General features: G+C 41.0%; 2 protein-coding genes across 3 annotated transcripts in view; one reads left to right on the top strand and one right to left on the bottom strand.

Annotated features, from left to right (window-relative positions):
• The first annotated feature begins 2,303 nt into the window (after positions 1–2,303).
• Positions 2,304–7,816, top strand: LOC138976040 (uncharacterized). The gene is made up of 3 exons (XM_070348832.1): positions 2,304–2,937; positions 3,882–4,541; positions 6,780–7,816. The coding sequence occupies exons 1-3, from the start codon at positions 2,790–2,792 to the stop codon at positions 7,265–7,267; spliced, it is 1,296 nt and encodes a 431-aa protein (XP_070204933.1). The 5' UTR covers positions 2,304–2,789; the 3' UTR covers positions 7,268–7,816.
• A 194-nt stretch (positions 7,817–8,010) lies between these two features.
• Positions 8,011–26,046, bottom strand: part of LOC138976039 (uncharacterized) — a 38,452-nt gene continuing 20,416 nt past the window's right edge. For both annotated transcript variants that reach the window (XM_070348830.1, XM_070348831.1), the window contains 7 exons: positions 25,650–25,782; positions 23,608–23,738; positions 22,204–22,310; positions 17,492–17,594; positions 16,870–17,015; positions 13,736–13,913; positions 8,011–12,993 (listed from right to left, as the gene is read on the bottom strand). In XM_070348830.1, coding sequence (XP_070204931.1) covers positions 12,868–12,993; positions 13,736–13,913; positions 16,870–17,015; positions 17,492–17,594; positions 22,204–22,310; positions 23,608–23,738; positions 25,650–25,782 — 924 coding nt within the window. In that variant the 3' untranslated portion in view covers positions 8,011–12,867. The remainder of the gene's footprint in view (positions 12,994–13,735; positions 13,914–16,869; positions 17,016–17,491; positions 17,595–22,203; positions 22,311–23,607; positions 23,739–25,649; positions 25,783–26,046) is intronic.

Below are 26,046 nucleotides of genomic sequence, written 5' to 3'. Positions count from 1 at the left end.
TGATGGGCACATGTGTGTGAGTAGAGGGGGTACATTTGAACAAAAATGCACACAGATGAAAAAGAAGGGGAGGGGCAGGGTCTTACACGCTAAATCTGCACAAAAACACGCACGCACGCATGCACGCAGCCAGTGCACACACACACACACACACACACACACACACACACACACACACACACACACACACACACACACACAGTTAACTATTGTAACACCACTTGATTTCTACGTTTATTTATTGTATTGACACTGTATTTGCAATTGGTTGTCTTAGATGTGTTCAGGTCCATCCAATAGGGCCCATGGCTTTATACATAAAACATTCATACCTCTCGTCCGTGTCTCGCGAACATGCGCGTGTCCTGTTTTCTTTAGTTTTGGTTTTTATTTGCTTACAAAACAAGTATATATATTAGGCCAAAACAAAAAAATAGTCTGTTTACGGTAACCCGACCGACCCTATGTTTTTCGCGCGACCCTAGACTTTTTTTTGGCATTTGGGGAAAAAACCCCGTAAAAATATGGTTTTTTGGAGAAAAAAAAAAGAAAAAAAAATCCCGACCTACCGACCCTATTTTTCTGGCCTATGTTACCGTAAACAGACCTATTTTTTTTTGGCCTTATATAGGTGTCGGCCTTGTGAGCTCGAGTCTTCTCAAGCTCGGGCCGACCCGGCAGGAGTTATCATATTTTGTCACACAGTACCTCGTCACCACGCTCCACATACAATAGAACCCCTCTTTAAGACCGCCCCCCCCCCAAAAAAAAAAAAAAGACTTTCCCCATTTTAAGATCCAGCTTTTTCAGATTTTGCATTCATAACCTCTGTAAATCTACCTCAATTCTTCTAAGACTCCCTCCCTTTTAAGTCCAGATTTTCTCAGTTTTGTTGAGGTTTTAAGAGGGAGGTTCCACAGTACTGATCGACATGGGCGCAACTGGTAACGTAACCTCTCAGGCCTTTATCAAAGACTTACGTCAGAGACATGTTAGAGAGACGTGGCGGTATACACATGTAGACACAGGCCTACTTTTCATTATTCGAGCCGTAGGCAGCTGCAACCTAGGGACCACATGGTTCGTTTATGACGCCGGTGAACTAAAGCGCATCAAATATTGAGGAAAAAAAGTTTAATAATAATAATGATAATAATAATAATAATAAGCTCGCGGGGCAGCCAGGCCTTGGGTTTCCCCAGGCCCGCAACAAGCTGCTCAGCACCATCCGAGGAACCCCACCGCATTACCTGGTCCTGCATGTGGGCGCGAACGACATCGCCCGGGTGGACCAAAAACAGTGGCTACAGGAGCTTGAGGAGCTTGTCTGTTTCATCAGGGCGTATTATCCGGCGACGATATTGGTGTGGTCGGACATGCTACCCCGCTTGGCATGGCGGCATGCCCACACCCTGCAAGGCGCGGAAAACTCGCGCCGAAGGCTCAATCGGAGGGCCAGGGGCCGAATCCTGAAAGAGAACGGCAAAGTCATATACCACCAGAACATTGGCATGGACTGCCTCCTCCCCGATGGTGTCCACCTCAACCATAGGGGAAACGAACTCTTCAAAGAAAACTTAGAGCAGCAACTCGCTAACATGGTCTTAAATTAGACGTTAGAAGTGCCTAGTATACGGATTGGCGGAACACCTATTACATAGCTGTTAGTGGCGGGAGATAAGCATGGTAAAGGGGGACACTGCATTCTGCTGTATTTTGGTAAATTGTTACCGGACTTACGCAGGGTCCACAGGTGAGCCCAAGCGAACCACGGGATGTGGCAAGCGAACCACGGGATGGGATATCCCGTGGCCGGTTCTGGACCCTGCTCCCTCCAGATCTAAGGCCTGGGGCTGGTAGCAAAGCCCCGCAAAACAGCAGCATGGGTGCCGGAAAGCAAGCACATGGTAATGGTTTCACACCCCGACCATGCTGACTCAGGGGCAAATGAAGGTTTGCAGTGGATCTCAGACCCGTTGTTGCCAGTTAAACCAGGCCCAGCTTTTGGAGGGATGGAATTTCACAATAAAGCAGTTACCCCCCCCCCCCCCCCCCTTAGCCATGCTTATCTTCCGCCAATCCGTGCCCATTTTATGCCAAAACCTTTACCTATGTTGATTTATCAGTCCAGTAAAATTGAACTTGACTGATCATAAGGCTTGTGTTTCATTGATTATCTCCCTTTAGCATGATGGGGGATATTTGTGTTGCATGGTTGTTAGTCTTGTCATAATAATAATAATAAAACATTCTTCTATATATAGCGCTGTTCACCGCCAAATAACAGTCTCATGTCGCTTTTCAATTATGAGAAGCTCACTCGCTTATCTGCCACCATCGTGCCTCCTTGTAGACATGTAACACTGACAAACGCGGAGATAGTTTGAAGAAATCCCGCCCACCAACACAAAGGACTGTAGAAGTGTTAGTGAAGGAAAGACGTTTGAAACATGCCGGTACAGCCTGAATGAAATGGCAACCGACTTCCAAAGAGTTTGTTTTAGATACCTTCTCCCACGACAACTCTCAGCTGAAGCCCGAACTAAAACCCAGATTTTAAATGTTGGGATTTGAATTCGAGGTAGGGATATCGCTTATATGGAAAAGAAGCGCAAATCCTTAAAGCAAAAGCGAAGAAACTCTGGGCTAGTTCTTTCCACGACAGTGACTATCCCAAAATGTAACCGCTGCACGGGTGGGTATTTGGATGACTTGAAGCAGACGCACAACTTCTGCCCGTAAAAGAAAACAATTTCTCTCCTTTTGGTTTATCTAACGAAACGACGAAAATGTGTGTGAAAAGTGGCCAGAACATGTTTGTGGTGATGACGGTGTGTGTTGTTGCGGCGGGGATGTTGTTTCTGTACAGCCTTCCTTTGTACGGGCCTGGTAACCCCCTCGTCTTGTTCGTGGGCAGGGAGCAGAGACAGGTTACAGGTAAGGTTTTTCCGATATGATTTATTTTATTTGGGAGTTTATCAACTGTACTCTTAACATACAATTTTTTCCCCCTGCATGTTTTGCGACAATAACTTAGGACTTCAAAAAACCACCCCCCCGTTTCCCCCCCAAAGCTTGTTTATCCTGGCGCGATACCATTATCTGCCGGAACAGTGCTTCTAGAGCAACAATCACAGTCCTTTTGTGAATTCTAAAACAAAAAGAAGCAAGCTACAATTGAATTATTGGACCCTTTGTTTTTAAGAAAATTTTAAAGATTGTAAACATTTTCGAAATTCTTGACATATCCTTAACTTTTAAGAGTATACATTAAGGCTGCGTTTTCAAAATTGTGTGCGCGGGCGTGTGTCTGTACGCGTGTGTGCGAGCGTGCATTTGTTCGCCCATACGTGTGCGTGACAGCAATGAACATTATGATTGGCCTATGCATATACATACAAAATAATGAAGGTTTGCAGTGGATCTCAGACCCGTTGTTGCCAGTCAAACTGGGCCCAGCTTTTGGAGGGATGGAATTTCACAATAAAGCAGTTACCCCCCCCCCCCCTCCCCTTAGCCATGCTTATCTTCCGCCAATCCGTGCCCATTTTATGCCAAAACCTTTACCTATGTTGATTTATCAGTCCAGTAAAAATGAACTTGACTGATCATAAGGCTTGTGTTTCATTGATTACCTCCCTTTAGCATGATGGGGGATATTTGTGTTGCATGGTTGTTAGTCTTGTCATAAATTCAAACTGTCCTTTTGTCAATACATGACATGCAAGGTATGCGCGAAAGTATACACTATACATTTGGTGGGAGTGTGTGCCACACGCTGAGTTGCACAGAAGACCGGCTATCAAATAATTCATAACTTGCATTCACTCTAATTGCTTTCACCTGGATTTGTATGGCTTCTTTGTTCTCTTTATGTTCAGATAAACCGGTACAAAGATTAAGCTACATTTCATCAACAACGAAAAGGAGCCGGTTCGTCACTATCTCCAACAGTGAACTGATTGCAACAAACATTCGTGAATTGACGTCATCGTTTCCCAAAAAAACGTGCCCAACGTCTTCCACAACAGAAAAAGCAAATGTTTCAACTACACCAGGCAAGCCATTCCTACCTTGTGATTGGAACGTATACAAAATTATAACCCGCGAAACCAGACTCCAAGCTGTTTTGCACTGTAACAAAACGTCCGCGGACATTGTATTGAGGGAGGTCAACGCGTACACGACACCGGTGACGACACTGACTGCCAACGACACGTCATGCCTGAAGCGTGTCATCAAAGATCACTGCAGTGACGTCAGCCTACGAGTGCCAAGAGTGGCTCATTACGTGTGGTTCGGTGACAACAGCATACCCCTGTACAGTTTTGTGAGTGTTTTGAGCGTTGTTCGCTTTCTTCGGCCCTGTCTTGTGTTGTTCCACGGTGACATTATTCCCTCTGGAATTTACTGGCACGCGCTTCTGCAGCTCGTGCCCAATGTTATCTTCGTCCAGCGCACACGGCCACGTCATATCTACGGCAACGTCATCAATGTCGTGGAGCACAGCGCTGACGTCACAAGACTCCAGATCCTCATTGGTGAGTCTGAAGGATTTTTCCGTTCAAAATGTCACATTACTAGATCGAGACTGACATTATTTTTTTTTCTGTTATGCCATCACATATCTATGCAGACTTTTACACATCATATAAGCATCCTACCATTTAAAAGTCGCTACAACTAACAAGCTTAAATCGCTTGTCTACTTGATCTACGAGTGTGGATTTTCTACCGGATTCTTTGTTGACCGAGGCTAGGCTGGACGTGGTTTGTGTTCTGACTACCGTGAATATTTGTATTTGCCGTTGTCTGAAGTAACAGAGCTGTAACATACCACGTAACTTGATCGCGCCCTTAATCTGGTTAAGGCTAGAGTCTACCCTTGAGAACAGGAAGCAGAATTAAAATAGGTCACTTGGCCGACTAACGGGCCGTGTCCGAAGGAAAAAAGACGGACAGCATTTATAAATAATTCATTGCATTGTTCAGGTATTTTTAAGTTCAAAACTGTTTTTTCATTTCAATTTTACGAATTTACTCATTGGTCAGTGATTCTCGTGCAAAAGTCTGATACCCCACAAAGTTCAAGTTTTATACATTATCTTATAAATAGGAATGTATGCCTCCTTTTCTTTGTATTTCTCTCCGAAGCAATCCGGCCCTGAGCTTACATAAAAAAAAGTTTAAAAAATGTCCTGTCCCTTTTTCTCAGGGGTGGTCTAAATGTATGTTAATTAGCTGTCAAAATGGGCAGGGGGTAGGGATAGTAGAAGTGGTAATGGTTAAAAAAATCTCGTTGCGGTGATGGAAGATAATCAAATAACGACGTCACTGATGAGCTTTTTAAAAAGGGAACGCGAAAGAGACAGATGAACCCCGGCTGAAAACGGTGGACTATAATCACGTTGTGCATTTTGCAAGCAGAACGATCTTTTTTTTAACATTTAGTCAAGTTTTGACTAAATGTTTTAACATAGAGGGGGAATCGAGACGAGGGTCGTGGTGTATGTGTGTATGTGTGTGTGTCTGTGTGTGTAGAGCGATTCAGAGTAAACTACTGGACCGATCTTTATGAAACTTGACATGAGAGTTCCTGGGAATTATATCCCCAGACGTTTTTCATTTTTTTGATAAATGTCTTTGATGATGTCATCTATATATATATACGACTAGTGTCTGTCTGTCTGTCTGTCTGTCTGTTCGCGATGCACGGCCAAAGTTCTCGGTGGATCTTTTTCAAATTTGGACCCCGTATTCAGCTACACCCCGGACACAACCTCATCGATGAGATATTTCAACACGTGCTCTCAGCGCGCAGCGCTGTGCGCGCTGAACCGATTTTGTTGTTGTTGTTGTTGTTGTCGGGATCCACTACCAGTAACTCTTCCTTATCTTCTCCAGTGTTTTCAGCCGCGATTATCTCCCTTCCTCCGTGTGGCGTCAATCCATATTCCCGTTACTACGTTACTATTTTTAGAAGGTCACTGCACGTTACTATTTTTAGAAGGTCTCCAGTGTTTTGCGCGTTTATCTCCTTTCCTTTGTGCGCAGCCTGATATTCGGCTCTACTTCTTCCCGGCAAAGCCGGTACCCCGCGAAGCGGGTAATCATCTAGTATGACATATCCGGCTTTTTGGAAAAGTTGAGGCGGCACTGTCACACCCTCATTTTTTAATGAAATTGATTGAAATTTTGGTTAAGTAATCTTCGACAAAGCCCGGACTTTGGTATTGCATTTCAGCTTGGAGGCTTAAACATTAATTGATGACTTTGGTCATTAAAAATCTGAAAATTGTAATTAAAATTACTTTTTTTATAAAACGATCCAAAAACAATTTCATCTTATTCTTCATCATTTTCTGATTCCAAAAACATATAAATATGTTATATTCGGATTAAACACAAGCTCTGAAAATTAAAAATATAAAAAATATGATTAAAATTAAATTTCCGAAATCGATTTAAAAATAATTTCTTCTTATTCCTTGTCGGTTCCTGATTCCAAAAACATATAGATATGATATGTTTGGATTAAAAACAAGCTCAGAAAATTAAAAAGAATAGGGATACAGAAAAGCGTGCTATCCTGCTCAGCGGAACCACTACCGCGCTATTCTCGGTCGTCAATTTCTCTGCCTTTGCCACGAGCGGTGGACTGACGATGCTACGAGTATACGGTTTTGCTGAAAAAATGCAGTGCGTTCAGTTTCATTCTGTGAGTTCGACAGCTTGACTAAAATTAATGTTGTATTTTCGCCTTACGCGACTTGTTTCAGACTACGGAGGCGTGTACGTGGACACTGACCAGTACTTGCTTCGCCCTGTAGATGCTCTCCTCAACCACTCTGTGGTCATTGGCACAGAGGTGGAAGGCGTCAAATGCGGCAACGGCCTCATCTTCAGCGAGCCGCAGGCCCCCTTCCTCAAACTATGGCTGGCCAGCTATGTCACTTTCAACGACGCCAAGTGGGGAGAACACTCTACGAGCCTTCCTTACAATATGTCCAGAGTTTTCTCCCATTTGGTTACCGTGGTTGATTCCTTCTTCAGACCGAATTTCGAGCACATAGAGCCGCTGTATTTAAACAGGAGTTATGACTGGAGTGATCTTCATGCGTTGCATCTGTATTATCGGTTTTATTTTGACTATTTTAGGAATTACACGCGATTAGACGAGCAGGACAATGTGATAGGAGACATGACAAGATATATTCTGTTTGGCTCCAGAGACTCGTGTTTTGAACAGGGTACAACTACCAGTTGAAATAAAATTGTATGTGTGTGCGTGTGTGTGTGTGTGTGTGTGTGTGTGTAACGAAGAGCTAAAACCAAGTCATATAATTATGTGTTTTGACACATTTAGAATACACAATGTGTGTTTTAAGTCCAGTTGTAGGATAACATCATATCTTTCCCATCAAAGACTACATCTACTAAAGGATTTTATAACATTTTCAAAACAGAACTTCTGACTGGGAATATCTTTTATTTTAGGCCTAACTTAAAAAACAAAACATATTCAATTTTAACTGCACAGAAAAAGTCCACTGTCAAGAAATGTCGTTTTTCTTTTTTCGTATATTCTCCATTTTTTCTCTAATGTTGGTAATTTGCCTTATGGCTTGTTTGTTTTTTTAGTGTTTTTTTCTCCGTTGTTTTGTCAACCTTTGTGAACAGCCTTAGAATTTTTATTCGTGTTCTAAGATCAAATTAATCTGGAAAAACGCCTGGTTTGTTATCTCAACTTCGGGATAGATGAAGAAACGAGTCTGACTGCAGATCTGATTGTAAAACGATCTGATTGTAAAATAAAGAGTTGCTTGTCAATTTGGCCTCGATCCGTGTGTGTAAATGGCGTGAGAAAAATTCAGAAGTGTTTCATCATACATATTCCTTTGGGTATCTTAACGACAACAAGCAATACATGACGGACACACACACACACACACACACACACACACACACACACACACACACACACAAAACACAGAAGAGAAAATCAATGAAAAAGTTTGTGAAATTTAATACAGTAAGCTAAAATAGAAACCTGGAGATATGCTATAAATACAGTATATATAAGCATCAAGAAAGCACATTTTTCACAGTAATTGTGCGTACATTTACTGACAGTCTTCATGCTGAAAAAGAAAAGCTTAAAAAGTATACTCATTCAAATAAGCAATTTTCTTTTTAGACGGCACAGCGGTTCAGCCTGGTTTACATCAATTTGAAGGGACCTGTTCAAGTGTAATTCACCGCATTCATTCAAAACATAAATACTTTGGTTGTCAATAAGAGAGCGAGAGGGACACAGACAGAAAGAGACAGAGAGAGAGGGAGACAGACAGACAGACAGACGGACAGACAAAGATAGAGTTCTCTGCAGTATGACATCCAATAATGTAAGTAATAGTTTCGTTTCTCAAAGTTGAGATCAACATTTACAATCTTCACACCAGTCCTAGGACTAGTTGCTGTCGACAGTAACAGAGAGAGAGAGAGAGAGAGACCGACAGACAGACAGACAGACAAATTAAGAGAGAGTTCGCTGCAGTATGACATCCGATAATGCAAGCGATAGTTTCGTTACGCAAAGTTGAGATCAACATTTACAATCTTCACACCAGTCCCAGGGCTAGTTGCTTGTCCTCTTAAATGCCTACAATACCTGTTTGAGTCTATTTGGACATTGTTCATAGACCCTGTGTGTGTGTGTGTGTGTGTGTGTGTGTGTGTGTGTGTGTGTGTGTGTGTGTTATAATTTGGTTCCAAGCAAGAACAAAAAGTTAAAACAAAATTCCTAACAAAATGGGTGTGTGAGTGTGTGTGTGTGTTATTATTTTGTAAAAACCTGCTCCAAGCAGGACAGGAAAGTAAATAATTTTCCTCTGACAAGTCATGCAACGGATACGCCATCTGCAAATGAAGGAAAAGCAAGCACAAAGATTTGTTTAAAGTCTAAGACTGTCTTCTGGCTGATGTTCTTCTGTAAGGTAAAGTGATACAAGTTCAATCATCTCTCATCTTTGAAGCGTCCCTCAACATCACACTCACACAGATTCTTATACACATGCATCAACATGCTTAATTTCTTAGTCGAACATTCATGAACCACACTAAGACATAAATACTTGCATGCTAAAATATGCAGCTTCACAGCATGTATTATGAAGGAATATGGTACCAGTAATTTATAACTGAATGAAGAAATGGAATGTGAATCTTATCTATAATCATCATAGTCCAAGATGTACAGATTAATAATCAATGTGCTGAGTTTCATGAAATTAGTATTCCTTCAACAGGAATACGAAATGGCTGCGATCTGCTGGCCGATGTGAATGCGTGATGTATTGTGTAAAAAAATTCCATCTCACACGGCATAAATAAATCCCTGCGCCTTGAATATGTGCGCGATATAAATTGCATGAAATTAAAATAAAAAAATAAAAAAATAAATCCCTGCGCTTAGAACTGTACCCACGGAATACGCGCGATATAAGCCTCATATTGATTGATTGATTGATTGATTGATAAAAAAGTTTTAAAAAAATCAAAAACATAAAAAGTTTTTCATACATATTCTCCATCACCAGCATAAGAGATGAATAATAAATATATTCTTGAAAAAGTGCTTCAAAGAAATGTGAAATGCTATGATGTTAACACATGTAGGTAGGTGCATTCACAGAAAAATTGATTCAAGTAAACACACTCACAGACTAACGTGTTAACCTATGGTCACCAAAATCAGAAAATATAGCTTAATATCTCTTGAATTTTGATTATTACCAGCATGATGAAAAAAATCAGTTAAAAAGATATTTCGTTCACATTTTCATCGAAAAACAATAGATGCTGCTGCAGGGTAAATAATACTGGCCTTGCTTAAGTGAAAAATTGGTGACACTAGGTGTTTGAACGATTTTTTTCATGCATACCTGGTGATAATATGATGAATCCCAGAAACCATTACAAGTATCTTTAAGAGAGTTAATTTGTAAGTTTACGCAAATAAAAAAAAATAAAAAAAATTAAGTCCAAGTTATATACCACACACATGCACGTGCATGCGCACACACACACACACACACAACAAACACACACACACACAAACATACACACAACAAACACACACACATACACACACACACACCACACACACACACACACACTTCTTAGCAAATCAATTAATTATTCAATCAAGTAATAAATAAATAAAAGAACCAAGAAAGGGGTGTGGGTGTGCTGCAATGCGCTTTTTTTATCACCAGTACAGTAGAAGGCAGTATTATCCATATTAATAATACAATAAGATACAGGTTCTGAGCAACAAAATGCATCGTAAAAGATGACATGAAAATATTTAGGTAGCACACTTAATCACATCAGTAAAAATGACTTTGGTGTATGTGTAGGAGTTTCTGTAGGAAATGAATGCAAGTGAGTTCAATATACTGCTGTTTAAAGTTAAATTAAACAGAAAAGTTTACATCACAATTGCATCAGTATTTCAGGGCTGCCACAATATGTCTACCTTATAACCACACACACACACAAACAAACACTCACACGCGCGCACGCACACCATAAAATTGATGATTCCTCAAAGCAATTCTCAGACCCAATTGTATTCCCCTACAGGTTTAAATGTGCTTAATATCATAAAATAAAAGACAAAAATTCAGGACAAAAGCCACATTGTCACATTTCAATCATGAATTTATCATCAGAAGGTGCCTGCTATGCAGCTTTTCCCAGCAAATGTTTAATACTGAAACAATAACTGCCGAGCAATCAACATTTTCAGGACTGCGACATTCATTCTTTGCACCTATATTGCAGAAAAATATACTCGACCAGTAAATATTTCGAGACGACAATGAAAGGGAAAAAGCCATGATGTCATATTTCTATTGTGATAATTAAACACAGATTGTCCAACGTTTTTTCAAGACTGTGATATTTCACCTTTGCAGAAAAGTATACATGATACGTGAATTGTTTGAGAATTAAGTCACTAAAAAGTTGTACAGGTGAACATGTCACTGTCTTCAACCAACTTTCAGCTGAACTGAGACCCAAGCTGAGCTCTTTTAAACTTTCTTATCATTTTTTAAACGCCTTTTGCTGACACATTCTCTAGAAACAGGCATATTTTGTTAAGTGTGAGCGGGCTCTTCCATTGGCTCACTTTCCTACGCATCCACTGTTGAAAATCACCAACTGTTTATATGGCCACAACTTTCCCGTATGTTCCAACAGTTTATATGGCCACAACTTTCCAGTACGTTCCAACAGATTAAATGGCCACAATTTTCCAGTATGTTCAAACTGTTTACATGGCCACAACTTTCCAGTATGTTCAAACTGTTTAAATGGCCACAACTTTCCAGTATATTCAAACAGTTTCAATGGCCACAACTTTCCAGTATGTTCTAACAGTTTATATGGCCACAACTTTCCAGTATGTTCAAACTGTTTAAATGGCCACAACTTTCCAGAAAAAAAAACTCTTCATATGACCGTAACTGTCCAGCTACTATGAACTGACAGAATTCTTCACACACAAAAAAGAGTGATGAATAAAAAAAAACAGGCTGACACAGGCTGACAAACATTCTGTATCACTCACAATCCAAGAAGGCTACAAGTGAAAATATTGTGACTCACAAGACTAGAAGCCGCTTTGCTGAAAATTTATTTAGTGGAATAATCTCACAGATAACAGAGAGACTAGCTGTGAGAGAGAGAGAGAGAGAGAGAGACAGGAACAGAGACACTGTGAGACAGACAGACAGAGACAGGAACAGAGACACAAACAAAGACTTGCATATACGTATAGAAAACAGAGAAAGAGCGAGTTTAAAAATTAAAGACTTTAATTCAGACTGCCTAGTTCTATGTTAAAAAGAACAATATCTACAATTGTAAAGCATTGACATAATCATGCATTAATGCGAGGAATAAATTAAACAGATACATACTATCTGAATGAAATTAAGAAAACTGAACAATTCCTTAAAACTGGGAATAAATTAGTGTGTACATATTTGCAAAGAAAGAATAAGTATGTCCGAATTGACTTCTGAAAACACACACAGCTGTAAGAAAAATATCCTATTTGCAGTTGATAGACTTGAAATATTAAAGATGCAAACAGGGTAGTGAAAGTGGCACACACACAAAGTACCCAGATCACATTAATGCTCACGCACACACACACGCACACACACAGACAACACACACACACACACACACAGACAACACACACACACACACACACACAAACACAAACAGAGCAAACCTGCTCATGCATGCAATCAAAAACGCACACACTTACTAACAGAATAGTACAGGATTTTCACAGTAAATGAAACTGGACTCAAGCAGACAGAAAAATATATGGGCACATAAATAAAATATATAAACACAGTTAAAAGAAAAGACACAGAGAAAGACACACAGAGTCAGCAGAACCAGACAGTGCCAGAAAATGTTTTGGCGTTTTTTCAGTCAACAATGTGACCTCAAACTATTCTTTGATCTTTTGCCATATTTTATTTGTAATATCCATTTTCACAGGAGTACAAATCATGGAGGGTGGGTGGGGGGAATGTTGAGTTGTTAGCGGCGGTGGGAGCCCCTTCGGTACACTCGCACCCCAGCCAGTGCAGACACACACTTTCAATATCACGGATAAAAATTCACAGACCCAATTTGATCACCTCTCCAATTCCAAAACGCATCACGATTGAAACATGAGGTAACTGCCTCACTAGTCGTGGTGGGCACAGAAAGATGAGGGTACCGATGACTCAAAAAAAATCACATCACTTTGTCCCATATTCATGCCAGCCATTGTCATGTGGTATCGATGCGAATCATGCGTAACTTGAAGTTATCGGCCAAGACGCACGCGGCATCGTTAGCACCGCCACAATAACGAGACGACGAGAATACTGTAAGTAGTTTGCCTTGCTGCTGCACCTGCACAGAGAACGGAACTCTCTTTTAGAAGTCGCTTGCTCATAATCTGATCTAACAAATAAAGATAGGACTGTCAACATTGCAAAATCAAGGCTCTAAAACGACGAAGATCATTGTACAGAACGTTCGATTAAAAATTCAATACAAACCTTTCATAGATTGTATTGAACAAACAATGTATTAAAGAAACAAATACAGAAAAGCTAATCCAAGGATGAAAAGATGTATAATGTTCTCTCCAAAAGGGAGTATGGCTGCCTAAATGTCGTGAAAAACACACTCATGCACACAAAAAACGAGTGTACGTGGGAATTTCAGCCCAAGAACGGAGAAGAAGTACATGTAAATGTAAACTTAGCTTTAAGCATTGAAAGCTGTTTCTTCAAAAAAAAAGTTTTAGAGTGAGAGACACAGTGCATGTGTGTGTGTGTGTGTGTGTGTGTGTGTGTGTGTGTGTGTGTGTGTGTGTGTGTGTATGCATGTGGGGGAACAGAGAGAGAGCCTCAGAGTCAGATGTCTTTCGCTTTTCGTGATTATTCCCCCCCAACCCCCACCCCCCCTCCCACCTCCTTTTAACTCAACTCCAAGCTGAGAAACGGCCAGGAAATTATCATTGGCTGGTAGGGGGGGGAGGGGCGGCTTAAAAGAGTGGTTCCACTGTACGCAGACCTATTACACACACTCCCCCTCCAACATCCCCCCCCCCCCCACCCCACTCTCCTCTCATGGCTTTTCTCCTTACCTGGAAGCCCACCTCCTGCACTTCATGAGCCCTGATGACGTGCGACAGACCGTTACGCTCCAGGAAGGCGAAGAGAGCGTTGCAGCTGAAGAAGTGCGCTGTGCCGCGACGGCTGTTGAAGGTGAACCCCTGGTGTTCTTTCATGTCTTTCATGGTCTCTGGGGTCACCAGATCAATGCTGTAAATTCATTAAAGGCAGGTGAGTATGACAGGTAGGGCGGGGATGTAGCTCAGTCGGTAGCGCGCTGGATTTGTATCCAGTTGGCCGCTGTCAGCGTGAGTTCGTCCCCACGTTCGGCGAGAGATTTATTTCTCAGAGTCAACTTTGTGTGCAGACTCTCCTCGGTGTCCGAACACCCCCGTGTGTACACGCAAGCACAAGACCAAGTGCGCACGAAAAAGATCCTGTAATCCATGTCAGAGTTCGGTGGGTTATAGAAACACGAAAATACCCAGCATGCTTCCTCCGAAAACGGCGTATGGCTGCCTAAATGGCGGTGTAAAAAACGGTCATACACGTAAAATTCCACTCGTGCAAAAAACACGAGTGTACGTGGGAGTTTCAGCCCACGAACGCAGAAGAAGAAAAAGAAGAAGAAGAAGTATGACAGGTATCACTGTGAAGGCTGTCCTTAATAGACGATTTTTGAAAATAACTCTGTTAGGTTTGTATGGGTTGTGGAAGAGTGAATATCCTTGCGTTTCGGATGAGACAAAAAAAACGAGGTCCCTTCGTGTACACTACATTGGGGTGTGCACGTTAAAGATCCCACGATTGACAAAAGGATCTTTCCTGGCAAAATTGTATAGGCATAGATAAAAATGTCCACCAAAATACCCGTGTGACTTGGAATAATAGGCCGTGAAAAGTAGGATATGCGCCAAAATGGCTGCGATCTGCTGGCCGATGTGAATGCGTGATGTATTGTGTAAAAAAAAATTCCATCTCACACGGCATGAATAAATCCCTGCGCCGTGAATATGTGCGCAATATAAATTGCATTAAAAAAAAAATTTTTTAAATAAATCCCTGCGCTTAGAACTGTACCCACGGAATACGCGCGATATAAGCCTCATATTGATTGATTGACTGACATTGGAGGGGCCATCACTAGCTCCTGTCCACGTGTTTCCGACACACCCCTCGCTGATGATCGGCCCCTTCAATGTTTTTTTAGAGGAAACTCTCTTCCACAGCCCATACAAACCAGACAGAGTTATTTTCGGAAGTCTCTATTGAGCCTGAAGTTGACTTCGCAAAGTCTTTTTACCACAAAATTAAGTGCCAAAGCTTTGTACCGTGAGATCCATGAAGTTGACTTCGCAAAGTCTTTTTACCACAAAATTAAGTGCCAAAGCTTTGTACCGTGAGATCCATGAAGTTGACTTCGCAAAGTCTTTTTACCACAAAATTAAGTGCCAAAGCTTTGTACCGTGAGATCCATGAAGTTGACTTCGCAAAGTCTTTTTACCACAAAATTAAGTGCCAAAGCTTTGTACAGTGAGATCCATGAAGTTGACTTCGAAAAAGTCTTTTAACCACAAAATTAAGTGCCAAAGCTTTGTACCGTGAGATCCATGAAGTTGACTTCGAAAAAGTCTTTTTACCACAAAATTAAGTGCCAAAGCTTTGTACCGTGAGATCCATGAAGTTGACTTCGAAAAAGTCTTTTTACCACAAAATTAAGTGCCAAAGCTTTGTACCGTGAGATCCATGAAGTTGACTTCGAAAAAGTTGACTTCGAAAAAGTCGACTTTGCCAAAGTTAATATCGGCAAAAAATCCTGGGTGTGTTTTTTTCCAAACAGACAACCAAGTGTTTGTTCTTGTTCTTGAAACTGTGTGCAACACCAGAGCTGAACAGAGATCTAAGGTAGAAATTGTTAGAGAGAACTACTGAAGCACAACACTGACAGGGAATGTATTAAACTCTTCATTCAACACACAACTTCATGAAAATCTGTACACATTACCCGCAGAATGAACAAGCATTAAACAAAGTTTTTAATTTAAAGGGAGTGGGTGGTAGGGTCAAGGGAGATAGAGAGAAAAGGGGGGAGGGGGAGGGGAGGGAAAGATGGGGTGTATGTCAAACACAACAAGCAATCCGGAACTGAACACCACCCATTTTGGAGCCCACTTTAGGCAGAAGAAATACAAACTTGTCACTGTACACCAACTACACATGTTTTCATCTGCGTCACACAGGTTCATGGGATGGGAACAGTGGTAGCAGTGGTGTTTGGTCTGAAGACTGTGAGAGTCTCGTTTGGTATTGGGTATATCTTATTGTCTATGGGCAATTCCCTCAAGGATATTCAGGCTGCTTTCCCGCAGCGACAGAATCGCCCTACCCAATTATTTTTCTGCATGTGTTTATTTGGTTTTTTTCAAGCTCTGAGACTTTCGCTGTGAGCTTGGGATCTTTATTGTATTCATGCATGCACACAAGGTTGTTCTGACTCTGAGAAGAGTCTGGACACATTTGACTCTGGGAAATAAATCCCTCGCCGAAATAGGGGATCGAACCCACGCCACGATTTATTTTTTTTGCAATGATGTTTAGCCATAGTCCGTTATACGCGTAGGTGTGCGAGAATATGTAAGCGCAGTGCTTTAAAGATGCCCATGTGGGAATGTGTAAGTGGGCGTAGTCGAATGTCCATGTGGGAATGTGTAAGTGGAGCATATATTAAGAATGCCCATGTGTGAATGTGTAAGTGGAGCGTATAAGAATGTGTAAGTGGAGCGTGGTCGAATGTCCATGTGTGAATGGGTACGTTGAGCGTATAAGAATGTCCATGTGTGCGATGTGTAAGTGAGACATGGATGTGTTCATGACTGAATGCGTAAGCACAATGCAAGGAATGGCCATAAAGGTATGTGGGAGGTGTGTTTATAACCTGCCCTGTTATATAGTGCTATATGTCTTATGTAAAAACAATGTCCTGTTTGTATTATTGTTATGTACCACGCCTGAATTTCTCTATGAGATAATAAAGTATTCTTATTCTTATTCTTAATAGTTACAAACTGGTTTCAAGCAAGCGCCACTACACACTGAGCTATCTCCCCGCTCATGGAGGCAAAGACAAGGACAGACCAGAAAACCTAGTACAGATGGGATGACAAACCTGATGGGGTCACTCCACAGTATTTCCCAGGCCATGGGACTGTCCACCTCGGGGTCAGGCAGGGGTACAGGGATCTTGTTGATGGCTTCCAGGTGGCCCCCTCCCTCGTTCTCTGGACTAGGGATGCCACCGTGCACGCAGAACACCTGTACACACAACATCAAACGTGCGAGTTGTACAAGGGAGCCCCCCAATATTGTGGTAAAAAGAAAACATTACATCAAGAGCAGACAATACCCTTTTCAGCATTTGAGTAATCTGTTGGTGGTCAGACACAGATAGAAATGACCTTTTTTTAAACATCTTTTTTTTACCTTTAAACAGAAGCTCTCTCTCTCTCTCTCTCTCTCTCTCTCTCCCTCTCTCCCTCCCTCTCTCTCTCTCTCTCTCTCTCTCTCTCTCTCTCTCTCTCTCTCTCTCCCTCTCTCCCTCCCTCTCTCTCTCTCTCTTTCGGATTCTTTCACTATGTTCTATTTCACCTGACGTCATGTCCTTGCTACGTCATTCATTTCATCATTCCTCATGACTTGCTATCATTCTTGCCAGAGACTGGAGGAAACAGAAACAGATTCTAAGCCAAGTACGTCCATTTTTGGATTTGTGCACCCCCCACAAAACTGACCTTGTCATCCACAGTGGCGGCGATGGGCATGACATCAAAACAATCGTTGACAGCATCCCACACCTGTAATCCTATGTCATCCCCAAACTTCTCCAGGCACTCCCTGAATAAAAAAAGTATTTAAGACATGAATAACCATGAGACAGGTTTCACAGTCTTCAGAGTCGGGTATGTCCCTAACTTTGATATTAAATAAAACGTTTCGTTTTGTTTAGTCGTGAATTTTCACTGGTCTATGTCGAATGTCCTCGGAATTTACATATGAAAAATAAACTTTGATCGAATTCAAGTCAAGTTTGTATTCCCCACCTGCGAAAGAGGTAGGTCGGTCGTGAGAAATGAGACGGACACGATTTCCCTTTTTAGCCACATTGCAATAGACAAAGGCACCAGTACAAAAACACACAAAGAAATCCAGTTAAAAGTACATTAGAAACCAAAGAACAGAGATAGATGAACACACTTAGTTAAACAAAAACAATGAATGTGTTTATATTTATTCGATACAATCGCATGCGAAGTAAACGGTCTTTTTTCTAAATGTGTCCGTCTCAAAAACATTAATTACAAATCTGTTCAGTTTGAATGGCTGTCAAAAGGTTTGGACGTAAAATGCTTTTAATAAGTAGGAATTTACATCAAATCACGACATGAAATGGTTTTGAAAGGCTAACTACGGCTTATTCTACTTGCGCTTGGTCATTTTGTCACTCGGGCAAGGTGTCCGTCTCATTTTTTCTCACGACCGCCCTGCAGACAAATCGTCTGTTATAACCGCCATACACAGCAAATTGTCATGATGCGACCAATTTTACACTTCCTATCCGTTGTCAGGCAGATGATCAACTGGCTGACTAAAGAATTTTTCGGCATGTGTTTATTTCAGAACACGTTATTTACTGTCTGTCTCTGAAAACCTTGAATTCTCACGACCGCCCGGCACTACTAGATTGACGGTCATTTCTTACCAAATGTCAAGCAGATTCATCTGTAAAATAACAACATTCAATGACTGTGTCTGATCAATGCCCGTGTTTTTTTCAATCCTTGAATGCACGGCATTGTGAATGTTGTGGTCAAGTGAGAGTTTTATAGACATCGCCGTACGTTTTTCAACACTTTGATGACGTCAGACAGCAGATTGAAAACGTTCCAACTTGGAAAGACAGCCAGTCACGATCATATAGGACCGATCTTTTATGAAATTTTACATGAGAGTTCCTGGGAATGATATCCCCAGATATTTTTTTCATTTTTTCGATAAATGTCTTTGATGACGTCATATCCGGCTTTTTGTAAAAGTTGAGGCGGCACTGTCACACCCTCATTTTTCAATCAAATTGATTGAAATATTGGCCAAGCAATCTTCGACGAAGGTCGGACTTTGGTATTGCATTTCAGTTTGGAGGCTTAAAAATTGATTAATGACTTTGGTCATTAAAAATCTGAAAATTGTAATTAAAATTATTTTTTTATAAAATGATCCTAAATTACGTTTATCTTATTCTTCATCATTTTCTGATTCCAAAAACATATAAATATGTTATATTCGGATTAAAGACAAGCTCTGAAAATTAAAAATATAAAAATTATGATTAAAATAAAATTTACGAAATCGATTTAAAAACACTTTCATCTTATTCCTTGTCGGTTCCTCATTCAAAAAACATATAGATACTAGATGATTACCCGCTTCGTCGGGTGGATCGCGAGACAGAGTATGCAGCGTGGCGGTTCGCACCGGCTTCGCCGGGATGATCGCGAGACGGAGTATGCAGCGTGGCGGTTCGCCGGCTTCGCCAGCTTAGAGCACGTGTTGACGTGATTGACGCCACACGAAGGAAGGAAGATAAACGCGCAAAACACTGGAGAAGATAAGGAAGAGTTACTGGAAATGGATCTACAGAAAAACCAAAATCTGTTCACCGCGCCGCGCTTAGAGCACGTGTTGAAAATTGTCATCGACCAGATTGTGTCCGGGGTCTACCTGAATATGCCCACCAAATTTGAAGCAGATCCATCGAGAACTTTGGCCGTGCATCGCGAAGTGACAGACAGACAAGACAGACACACACACACAAGCCCTATATAGATATAGATGATATGTTTGGATTAAAAACACGCTCAGAAAGTTAAAACGAAGCGTACAGAAAAGCGTGCTATGCAGCACAGCGCAACCACTACCGCACTAAACAGGCTCGTTAATTTCACTGCCTTTTGCACGAGCGGCGGACTACGGTCATTGTGAAATAATGCAGTGCGTTCAGTTTCATTCTGTGAGTTCCACAGCTTGACTAAATGTAGTAATTTTGCCTTACCCGACTTGTTTTAACTTTCCAAATGCCAAACAAAAAAATGTCCCCATGTCCGTAGACAAAAAACCTTAACGTTGGGGTTATCTCTGATGTTTTTCAAGCTAGACCTCTAAGACTGTGCACACTTTTAGGGTGTAATGATCTCATCTTGCTCTAAGTAGGGCCAACACTCTCGATGGTCTGCATCTCCTCAACTTGGATTTTAAAAAAAAGATCAAAGTGTGCGCTGATGTTCAAGTGGAAATGGCAAGACTCAGAATCAGAGAACAGCCCTTGGTTGTTGTTAACCACCTTTTCACCATTGGCTAAGGTTACCTCTTCCTCTCTGATTCTTGTGCCAATTAAGGTTCAGTCTGCAGTGGGCTGGGACAGCGTCCAGGTACTATGCCACAGTTCAGTCTGTAGTAGATATACTGACACAGCGTCCAATTACTATGCCACAGTTCAGCCTGTAGTGGATATGTACTGGGACAGCGTCCAGGTACTATATCACAGTTCAGTCTGTAGTGGATATACTGGGACAGCGTCCAGGTACTATGTCACAGTTCAGTTTGTAGTGGATATACTGGGACTGCGTCCAGGTACTTTGCCACAGTTCAGTCTGTTGTGGATATACTGGGACTGCGTGTTAAGGTACTCTGCCACAGTCTTTGAGGACGTCTTTTCCGTTTTTGTGATAGTTGGGGCGGAACTGTCAAGTAATCTTTGACTCAGTCGGGACTTTGATATTGCATTAGAGCTAGGTAGCTTGAAAATAAGCGAATAAGTTCGCTCATTAAAATTGTCATCAATAACAAATATTTCATTACAGATTCAAACATTACTGCATTGTACTTCTTATCTTTTTCTGATTTAAAATATATATACATATGTAATGTTTACTTTAAAAACGCGTTCAGAATTAAAGAAAACAGGTTGAGTATGCTTCGCGGAGACGAGTGTGACCCGTGACGGTTTTCGGGTATGGTTAACCGAGACTATCTGAATTTAGTCTCGCCGATGACTGTTTTTTTGAGTTTATCCTTCAATTTGATGCCTATAGATTGACTACAGGTTTATATATCGCTTCACGCGACTTGTTTTACATTTTGTCAAGTTATGTAAGTTCAGAATTGTATTATTAAATTTGTTACATAACATTCTAGAAATTGCAAATAATAATAACACTTTTGATTACAGGTTCAAAAGTCATTGTATTGTATCCTTTCGATTTCCTGGATCCCAATGTATAAACAGATATGTCATGCTAAATGTGAAAATCTGCTCAAATGAGAAAAATCGCCTTTTTTGTTCATATGCATCGCAGAGGCAACCCGTCTCGGTCTTCTGCTTTCGGCTAGCCAAATCTCACTAGCATTGTTAAGGACTCGTCCCTGGTTCCAATGTTGATCTTTTAGTTTCAAATCAACTTAATGTTTTATTATCGCTACACATGACTTGTTCGGTATTTTTTTCGCTGTCATGATGTCACCATTTAGAGGGTAGGGTTACATTTTCAGGTATTTATTTCTAAGAATATGCAACTTTTTTTCCAAGATCGTTTTATTTTCATTGGTCAATGATTCTACTTTAAAAAAAAAAAGAGAAATGGAGTGCAATAAACATTGTTACTTTTTGAAGGTATGCTCATGACGTGCATCACAGCGAAATAGCAGTTCAGAAGAACGGAATTCCCATAATTAGTCCTTATTTGCTGCTTTTTTCACTGAGCTCGGAAATGATATTTTGCTTGCATTGTTATTGCTTAATTTATTAAAGCCTCTGGACAATATTCTTTGAATAAATGGTTATCCAATTCTGTTTAAGTCTATCCCTTTGTTTGATAGAGTACTGTAACAAGATATCACATTATGTCGACAAGAATGCGTCTGCATACAAGTTTTTGTCTTGATTCCATCCAGGAGGATGTAAGGCTTTAATAAAAACATTATTTCAAAGGTCTCTGTCAAGATTGATTTTGTTGAAAAAAAAGGAAGTCTGTGATTGAAGATTGTGAAACCTGCCATGAGTCAACTTTTGCACACTGATATGAATCAATCAATATCAATCAATCAATATGAGGCTTATATGGCGCGTATTCCGTGGGTACAGTTCTAAGCGCAGGGATTTTTTTTTTTTTTCAAATTTTTTTTTTAACAGACTGAGCATATCCATATGATTTTTTTTCAGACGTTCTATTCGTAACCTCTTTAGATTTACTCCAATTTTAAGACTCCCTCCTTGTTAAGACCTGATTTTGTCAGATTTGTCGAGGTCTCACAAGGGGAGTTCCAGTGTCTACCATTTCTGCTTCAAGGGTACGATCTCCTCATTTGTGTTTTACCAATTCTTGTTGATAATATCACATTGCGTACAAACTTCCACAAGAACAGATAAGTTTTGCTTCAACTGACTTACGATTTGAAATGGAACATTTCCTGGACAGAGCGCAACTCATGATTTCCTCGAAGCAGGAAGAACTTTTGAGGGGCCAACATCTTCTGGGCGAACAGGTAGGCAACCACCTGTAAACAGATTTCATATCATGTCAGTCAAAATACTAATAAAGTTGAAAAACAAAAGAAATCAGTACTCACCAACACAAAGCCAGCACAAAGACTAAAATACCAATAGTTTAGAACAGGGTCCCCACTGGTTTTTAGAAACAAAACTGCATGACTTTTCCATGACTTTCCATGAGCCTCAATAACATTTTCCATGACTAGATCCACAGGTCGCCATTTCCGAACATGCAAACTTTTACGTCTTGTCACTGACAGTTTTGACACCGGCTTGCTTTGCACTGAATTTGAGTCAGTTTCTACGCAGTGTCTCTTCGACAAGCAAGTCAAGCATTTGCTACGCAGTCAGATTATCGGTAATGTTTGCTGGTCCTGTCATTTCACTAAACTGGACCAGCCACTGTTTGTATCCATCTGCACTTTCGTAAATTCCGTTTCGTAACCGTCACTGTGACTTGACGAACTGTCATTTTTTTCACCGCGATACACAGTTCATTGCGAAGATCTTCCTCGGTAATTCGTTCCAATTCTGCATACTTTTTGTTGTCAAGAAACAACTCGAAAGAAAGTTTCAAACTCATCATCCTCCATCTAAAGTACTTTATCGATGCAAAAACAAAAGCAGAAAACTTCGACGAAACCGACTTAAATGCAGCGCAGACAACACGACGAGATAACGGAAGGAAGTGAGCCTCGCTTTGGCTCAAGTGCCGTTAAAAATACCGTTATTCTCGTATGCAAATACGAACGAGAAGTTGGTCATACGAACAAGCCTTGTGCTGGCGACGCAAATCGCCACTGGCTGGCAAAGGGGGGCGAATGGCTGGGCGACAAAAATCGCCGCTGGCGTGCTAAAGGTTAATTTTTATTTTCTTTCTTATTTTTCTTAAATTCCATGACTTTCCATGGCTTGAATTGAAATTCCATGACTTTCCAGGCCTGGAAAATTAAAAATCAAATTCCATGACTTTCCAGGTTTTCCATGACCTGTACAAACCCTGTTAGAACTCTACTATCACCAGAGAGAAGCACTAAAATTCATGCACCCAAGCATGCACGTGCACACACAGACAGACAGAAGCACACACAAACACAACCAAACACACACACACACACACACACAGATGACATTCAAACACTCAGAGTTGGGTATAGTTATGTAATTTAATCAAACACTCAGAGTATACAAACAAAAAACACAGACACAAAATGAAGGTTAAAAAAAGTGTTAGGGTCGGGAAGAAAACATTGGGTCAGTTGGGAAATCGTAAAAGATTGAACTTTTTTGTCTTGGCCTTACCTCCACCCCATAGTCCCCCCTGTCCACGTAGTCTCCCAGGAAGAGGAACGTTGCCGGTGTCAGCACGGGGCCTAGCCGCCACAGAGCTTTCTCAAACGACACCAGGTCTGCGTAGTTTCCGTGAATGTCACCTGTCATTGTCAACAGCAAGACATTGTTACACGCTGAGAATGAGAGAGATTAAGATAGACTATGTGCAATATCGTCGTCGTCCTGAAATGTGGGCGCACGTTGATTCATGGCGATTTTGATGTTTTGTGCTTTAGACTAAGTAAAAAAATTCTCAATGAGAAATATTCTCTAAAATATGAAAGACAGTACATCTTCTTCTTCGTTCATGGGCTTAGACTCCCACGTTCACTCATGTTTTTAGCACGAAAGGATTTTTACGTGTATGACTGTTTTTACCCCGCCATTTAGGCAGCATACGCCGATTTCGGGGGAGAAAGACAGAAAATGATTTAAAATGCTTTTATCTTTCTGTCCATACCAGGTACAAATTTAAACACTATTTCATAATAACAATGATCAGTTTTGGCCTTCTGCTGAAAAGCTGTCTAAAATTAGTTACGCCATAATTCCATGACGACGTCGATATGCATTTGCCCCACAGCCTTCTCAAATCACATCAACGGGTCTTTCTTTCTTTCTTTGGTGTTTAACGTCGTTTTCAACCACGAAGGTTATATCGCGACGGGGAAAGGGGGGGAGATGGGATAGAGCCACTTGTTAATTGTTTCTTGTTCACAAAAGCACTAATCAAAAAATTGCTCCAGGGGCTTGCAACGTAGTACAATATATTACCTTACTGGGAGAATGCAAGTTTCCAGTACAAAGGACTTAACATTTCTTACATACTCAGGGCCTAGCATTGGAAAAAGTGAGTTCAGCTTACAAAGGCGGGGGTCTGGGAAAAAAAAAGAAGAAATATAAATAGTGGTGAAATAGAAAAAACCTCTGAAAATAGAAAATTTGAAGATTTTTTTTACCTAAAATGACCCCCCCCCCCAGAAGATTGAGCAACTAAATTATGCCATCACCAACAAGCAAAACACACAGAAAACAAGAAAACTGACAATCTTGTGTTATTTGGCCTGAAAGTGCCATTCCCACTTCCAGGAATACCTAGATTCTTTGTCACTGAATGGCTGACCACGTTCAACAATTCGCTTCGAGACATTATTTCAAGTCTAGAGCCACAAAACACCGGCACAAAGCATGCTCGCGCGATGCCAGAGGAAGTGCGTGCTCAAGCAAACTGTCAAACCTATTGAGAATTAAACCGAACAGCGCACAAAACAAAAGCTGGGACTGTTTGGGTTTAACGTTTGGAATAACAGGTTTTTGCATTTCGGCGTACACCAAATCGAGTTCCGCGTACTGGAGATGTTATTTCGGCGTAAAGTAAGCCGAACGGCTTACAATGCTAGGCCGTGCATACTGCTTGACTAAAATCTTTACAAACATTGACTATACAAGAAACACTTAACAAGGGTAAAAGGAGAAACAGAATCCGTTAGTCGCCTCTTACGACATGCTGGGGAGCATCGGGTAAATTCTTCCCCCTAACCCGCTGGGGGTACATCAACAGGTCTGCATAGTTCCCATGAGTGTCACTTCTAAACAACAACAAATTGGCATGCATTACGAATGACAGATATAAAGATGCACACTGCATTGACATTGTTTTCATGTTTGTCACCTGTGAACACAATTTTACAGTTTACATTAGTGATCTATACGCAGTGTTCAGACGGCAAAACTGGCACTAAAGTTCCAAATGTGCATGTCAAACTAGAAAAAAAAAAAGCCAACCTAAGTAAATATTTCAGGCATCCTGTCTAAGAACTGTGCTGTCCAAGAACTGTGCTGTCTGAGAACTGTGCTGTCTAAGAACTGTGTACCAATAATAGACCTTTGTTCTGAACCTTCTAAATCTGCCTAAAATATTACAAGTTTTTCTTGTCTTTTTTATGACCAGACAACGAAAAAAAAAAGGTGGATTCTTTCATCACAGATTTAACACTACAAGATGCACTGACCGAGAATGTAGGTGGGTGAGCGTAACTTGAGAAGCCTTGGCTCCTCTGCCAGTTCCTCCTTGACATGTCGACACAGCGTCAACAGACATCGGGCTAATGCCGACCTGTCCACCTGACCCCAGTCAAAGGCCGGCTGAAGGTCAAGAGAGAGAAGAAAAGTATAAGGATAAGGTTTCATATAGTCCTGTGAGGTTTACCTCATGGAAATTCGGGCTGCTTTCTCCCTGGGGAAAGCGAGCTGCCATACAGTATATGGCGCTACCCATTGAATTTTGTTTCTCTCCTGCATGCGTGTATTCATGTTTCCAAGCCCTGAGACTTTCGCTGTCAACTTGGGTTCTTTATCGTGTGCATGCACAGGGGCTTCATCTTGAGATTCTTGAATTCAAATGAGACA

This window comes from Littorina saxatilis, linkage group LG9 (genome assembly GCF_037325665.1).
Source record: "Littorina saxatilis isolate snail1 linkage group LG9, US_GU_Lsax_2.0, whole genome shotgun sequence".
NCBI lineage: Eukaryota > Metazoa > Mollusca > Gastropoda > Littorinimorpha > Littorinidae > Littorina > Littorina saxatilis.
This window is presented reverse-complemented; position numbering and strand designations above follow the sequence as displayed.

Coding starts and splice junctions, on each gene's coding strand:
- LOC138976040 (XM_070348832.1), top strand. CDS start 2,790: ATGTGTGTGAAAAGTGGCCAGAACATGTTTGTGGTGATGACGGTGTGT. Junction 2,938..3,881: donor GGAGCAGAGACAGGTTACAG/GTAAGGTTTTTC, acceptor CTTTATGTTCAG/ATAAACCGGTACAAAGATTA. Junction 4,542..6,779: donor AAGACTCCAGATCCTCATTG/GTGAGTCTGAAG, acceptor GACTTGTTTCAG/ACTACGGAGGCGTGTACGTG.